At 41.6% G+C, this 6,010-nt stretch overlaps 1 protein-coding gene across 1 annotated transcript in view; it reads left to right on the top strand.

The window, feature by feature from the left end:
* The window catches only part of lama4 (laminin, alpha 4), a 51,323-nt gene that overhangs the window by 40,229 nt on the left and 5,084 nt on the right, over positions 1-6,010 (top strand). The window contains exons 31-36 of the mRNA XM_032542424.1: positions 456-620; positions 1,649-1,802; positions 2,264-2,445; positions 3,972-4,161; positions 4,279-4,434; positions 5,602-5,761. Coding sequence (XP_032398315.1) covers positions 456-620; positions 1,649-1,802; positions 2,264-2,445; positions 3,972-4,161; positions 4,279-4,434; positions 5,602-5,761 — 1,007 coding nt within the window. The remainder of the gene's footprint in view (positions 1-455; positions 621-1,648; positions 1,803-2,263; positions 2,446-3,971; positions 4,162-4,278; positions 4,435-5,601; positions 5,762-6,010) is intronic.

Here is a 6,010-nt window from a genome sequence, read left to right as displayed (position 1 = left end):
ACATTGTCAATATAGTCTACTAATATCATGAACCTTTAAATAGTAGAAAAAAACTCAAAATTAGTAATACTATGCTCACATCATGATGGCCACACCCAGTGAGGCAGTGTGAACCAGAACAAATGTGACCGCAGGATTCTGTTACAGCTAGTTCAGCACAAAAGACGACAGTAGAGGCCTGTATCCCTAGAATCCAACAATCCTCAAATGCTGATCTCAGGAATCTAAATCAGTGCCAAATATAGCAACTTATTCACTGACTGAGCAGCTATCTGTTCAGGTACACCTTGGGAAAAAGTCTTGATACATATTTTAATTTTGTTGCAGACAGAGTTAAAAAAGTGTGTTGGTAAATAACAGTTTGATATGTGGGGTGGTGTGTACAATAAGTACGTAGTTAGAAAACACTGGGAAGTGTCACAATGTAATGACCCACTGGTTGAACTGTACACCAGATATGCACTGGTGGTGGACGACAAAGACAAACAGGAGAAGAAACGTCCGTCATCTGCCACACGGTCCTCATCAGGTACTGCTGTGAAGACATTCTACTATGGAGGGTCTCCAAGCAGCAGCTTCAAGAACTTCACAGGCTGCATCAGCTACGCCTACATCAACAGGTAAATCCCCACTAAACAGTCACTACAGCCTAGAGGAAGGGATGCAACTCATTTATTTATACTACAGGTATTACTCTTAAGACCAGTTCAGACCAAAGAATGGCAACAAGACAAAATCGTTTTAGAATGTCTCAGAGAAAAGTACCGGCTCGTCACAGCTCGACTCAAACCAGCTGAGGGTGTGACTGCTAATCAGCTGGTCGAATCTCCAGAGGCTGGTTTTACAACGTAAGAGACGACTCCTGTTTCAACAGCCAATGGAGAAGTTGGCTGGTTGAGTCTCCAGAGGCTGGTTTTAGAACTTAAGAGATGTCTCCTGTTGGACACATTGGACAGATAGTCTAGCTGTCTGGATTTACCCTGCAGATATCTGAGAAGCAGTTAACCATAATCCTCAGAAATCCACAGAGTTTAAAATGCCAACACAAAAGCAGCCCAAGGCAACGGATATCCGGCCTAAATAAGTGCAATCTGGCGAAATCTTCGGCAGCAACGGAGCAATCCCGGAATTAACGTCGAGGCTATAGACTCCTCTCAAACACAAGGAGTAAAATATTATTTCCCAGACTATTGTCGCCATGAACTCGCTTAATTTACAGCTAACAGCTAAAAACATTAGCACTAACAACCTGTATGAAAGATATCCATATAGACACACAATGAACATGATTTATCTTTGTTGAGGAACTACAAAGCTGTCTTCAAATCAAATCAAAAATAAATTAGGTTAAAAAAAAATACTTTCCTAAAATGTGCAGTGTCTGTCACAGGGTGCTGCTTCTTCACATGTGTAACAAGGACTAAACCGAGCATGTGCAGAATGATTCAGGTCATTCAACATTTGTTCCTGATTGGAGAAATTGGACGTGTTACAGCTGACCCGTGTTACAGTTATTCCCAGTCTTTAACTAGTTAAGGACATGGATTTTGTTGCGATGGAGACATGCAAGTGTGTTGGATCTGCAGCTCTCACATGCTAAGCCCTCTTGTGCTCCCTCTGTCACCCCCTTCTACCTGTATTTCTGTAGACAGGACCGGGACATTGAGCCTGAGGACTTCCAGCGATACACTGAGAAGGTGCAGACCTCCCTGCAGGACTGTCCAGTCCAGCGCCCCCCTGCTGCTCTGATGTCAAGGCACAGGGAACACTCATCCAGAGCCAAACAGAGCCAATCACAGAAGGTAAACTATAACAGAACACTGGCTTTAGGGGGCTCTTTCCTTCTTTGTGTAATGTAATGTAATGCCATTTTATTATAAGAACATTGCACAATTAAACATTAACCTCGTATAAGAAAACTGAGAGATGCATTGCACCAGGTTGTTAGACAATTGCTATTTTCTGCCTGTAGTTAGGCAGATAGGTAAAACAATAAATATTCAATGCAAGTGAAGTACAAACATAACATACATACAATAACAGTGTGCAAAGCACATTAAATAAAATAAAACTAACATGGGCTCAATCGTTCCCACACCTCCCCCAACCCCCACCCCACCCTTCCCTCCTAAAACAACAACACACACACACACACACACACACACACACACACACACACACACACACACTTCATTAATGTGTACAGGTTTGTTGGTAGCAACGATGTGCCTCATCCTGACGTTCTTTAAAAACGCTCTCATAGGTCAGCAGCCTCCCACTGGGCCTGATGGAACTGAAGAGTGATGACCAGGAGCCATCAGAGCTGAACATCAAGCCCTGCTACCTCTCCTCAAGTCCCAGAGCAGCCCGCCAAGCCTTCCACTACGGCGGCATCGCCAACAGCAGGCAGCACTACACAGACCTTCCCAACTCCTTCTCTGAGAGGTATGTCAGCAAAGAACTCATTACAAGGGACCTCAAGGTTAAGTCTATTAGGGCTGCAAGCAGGGTCCAAACTTTTATCGTCCTCCAGCCAAATGGCTAGTGAATGTTAAAATTTGACCACCGACTCAATAGATAGACTTGTTTTTTTTGGCTGGTGAGTGAAGCAAATCTACCAGCCACTTGCATATTTATTTTACCAGCATGTGGATAGTAGATGGCGCTAATTTTGGACCCTTGCTGCAACTAAGGATTATTTTCATTGTTGACTAATCTGTAGATTATTCCCAAAGCCTAAAATGACGACCTTAAATGTCTTGTTTTGTCTACAGTTTATTAATTTATGATATGACATGCAGCAAAGGGCCACAGATTGGAGTCAAACCCGGGCCCGCTGTGTCAAGGAGTAAACCTCTGTATATGGGCACCCGCTCTACCAACTGAGCTATCTGGGCGCCCGGGTTAGGCTAGTTCTAGGCTAACATTTGTTGTCACATACAGCAAACATCTCCTCACATAGCTGCCTGTCCCCAGAACAAACTGTAAAAACATCTCCTCACTATCTGCTAGCTGCCTGTCCCCAGAACAAACTGTAGAAAACCGCGGTCTCTGTAGACAGCCCAGGGTCTACAAACAGCAACCAAAACAAACTGTGCCCACCTACTCCACGAAGCATACACAAACAGTATTCCAGCCAATAACCAACAAGAAGGATTTGGGGGTGGGGGTTGGGGGGGTTAGTGCACATAAGAGAGGGAGAGGGAATGGGATGAGGAGGAGGGAGAGGCAAGCTAGTCTTTTTTTGTTTGAAAATACTTTGAACGTCAACAGAAGTAACATCCCAACATCACTTAGAGCACCTTTAAGTAAAAGTAATACCAAACTGTAGAAATACTCTGTTGCAAGGAAAAGTCCTGCATTGAAAATGTTACTTGTAGAATGTGGAATTATGTAAGAAGGGTCAGAAAAATGACCCCTAAATAAGTAAAGGTACTCAATGCAGAAAAATGCTCCCATTCAACAGTTCTGTCAGTCAACTGTGTGTTTAATGGTCTATTCATCTCAGCTGGACTTGTAGGCCGTTATACTGTTTGCTAGTTCAATTTATAATAAAACCAAAAAAAAAAAGTAAACTATGTGTTTTGTCTGCAAAAATCCTAATGCATGAAGTAGCTAGTAACTAAGATGTCAGATGAATGTAGTGGAGTAAAAAATGAAATATTTCTCTCTGAAATAGAGAGTAGAAGTAGAAAGTGGCATGACAAGAAAAGACTTGTACAAGTAAGAAATACAGTACAAGTTACTCCAATTTGCACTTAAGCACAGTGTTGAGTTAATAGACTTTGTTCCATTAGAGAATTTTTCCTTATATTTTCTCATAAATTACTCAAACCGATTAATGGATCATCCAAATAGTTGGTTTACTAATTTTACTAATCCATTATTTGATTCATCTTTGCAGCTCCAAAGTCTGTTCCAAAGCTCTTTCAAGGGTTTCCCTTTGTTTGCATGTCCCTACCACCTCCCAGGTCCCACTTTTCCTTGTCCCTGAAGACCCACTCATCCTTTGGCCTCATCTTTTATGTATCGGATGTCCAAGAGGACAACTTCATGGCTCTCTTCCTGGCCCACGGGAAGCTCGTATACACCTTCAACGTAGCACACCAAAGAGTCAAAATCAAGAGCGAGGAGAAGTACAGTGACGGTGCATGGCACAATGTAAGTTCATAAACTTACTCCATCCGTCAGTTCTGCATGTATGCATGAGTGGATGCCAGTTCTGGTTATGTGTCAACAGTTTCTACAGTGACGACCTCCTCTCTTATCCCTCTTAAGGTTATATTTATCCGTGACGGGAGTATGGGGCGGTTAATAATTGATGGGCTCACGGTGCTGGAAGACAAAGCTCACGGAAGCAACGTCTCCTGGCATGTCAGCAGTCCTCTCTATGTCGGAGGAGTTCCTGCAGAGAGAGCCCAAAAGAATATTCAGGTATGGGTTTAAAGCTTATGTGGAAGAGATTTTACACGGCACAGGTCATTTGAAACACATGATTATTATATGAAAGTCTGTAGCTCTGAATGAAAGAGTAACTTCTGAAAAATCTCTGTCATGTATGACCCTTCCGGCACTCATATGGTCATCCCAGCAGACTGCTGAGAGAGCTGATCCCAACAGGGGCGGAGCCGGATGTTTTCATGTAGGGCTCAACCCAAACTTTGGAATTTGGAAAGAACCTGATAGTTTCCAAAGAAAAAAACGTAATGCAGAGCCTGCATCCTATTTAGTTTAATTTATTCTAGTCTATTCTAGTTTAGTTTAGTAGTTTATAATGTTGTGGACCGTCCCCTTTAATTCCCTGCACTGTAAAATGAGCAGCTTTAGTCTCTAATTTCTAGCTGTAGTCCCTGGCTAGTTGTTAATCTTTTAAGGCATCTTAAAATGCAATGGTTAAAAAATATAAATAAAGTGACTAAATGATATTACATGTATAATAACAGCAGGCCTAAGCAGAAGGGAGGAAGACATACAAACATGTGGTACACAATTGGAGCAAGCACAGATCATGGCAAAGGCATCGAAGTTCATTTAATAAAAAGAATACAGAAGAAACCGGGGAACAAGAACAGTCACAGAAGCCACATTGAAAGCACACAAGATCGAACACACATCACAGGTGACAAAATATGTAAGGTGTGCAGTCATAGTTGCCGGACAGCCATGTTTTAAGGTGTGTATCTAATTTAGAATAGAATTTACTTTAATTGTCATTGTGCAGTAGAACCATACAACAAAAACTCTAAAACAGTACTCACTTTCATATACACACACACAATAAATTAAAAAAAAAAAATACACATTATTAAGGCATCCAATATTGGATGCCCATTGCATAGAATCCGTATCTAGAAAGTGCAATTATGCTGACTGATGTCATTTTTTAAGTTAGGCTACATAACAGGTGAGGTATGAATTTGGCATAAACAGCATTAGTAATCTTGAAACCTGTTTTTATTAGAAGAAGCAAAAGGGTTTTATTCTATATGAATTCAACTTTATATTTGTAAGAGGAATGGAAATACGTTTTTTTCTTCTTCTGTTATTAAATGTATGTTTATTTAACCTTGTGATACGCGTCTCCATGTGTGTCCCTTTTAGAGAAACTCTGCATACAGCTTTACCGGCTGTCTGAAGAACCTTCAGCTGGACGGGCAGTGGCTGTCCTCTGTGGCCGAGACTTTTGGGGTCACTCCGTGCTTCGAGGGACTCTCTGAGGCGGGAACATACTTCTCGGAGGAAGGAGGATATGTCGTGCTGGGTACATTTGTAGTAACTTATTTTAAATGAAAAACAAAAGACACAGGAATTCTACATTTTGTTCAAAATTTCAATAATTTAAAATTTGTCTATATCCACAACTTTCCACTTCCGGGATGTCTCCGTAGCCGCTGGATATTCCGCCAGATATCATTCTTTTTGGCTGTCCGTCCCCTTCCTCTTTGTTTGTGTTGGCATTCTAACCCCTGGTGGATTTTTGAGGATTATGGTTAACTGCTCCTCAGATCTC

This window comes from Etheostoma spectabile, chromosome 18, assembly GCF_008692095.1.
Source record: "Etheostoma spectabile isolate EspeVRDwgs_2016 chromosome 18, UIUC_Espe_1.0, whole genome shotgun sequence".
Classification (NCBI taxonomy): Eukaryota; Metazoa; Chordata; class Actinopteri; order Perciformes; family Percidae; genus Etheostoma; species Etheostoma spectabile.
The sequence above is the reverse complement of the archived record's forward strand: the minus strand, read 5'-3'. Positions and strand labels throughout refer to the sequence as shown.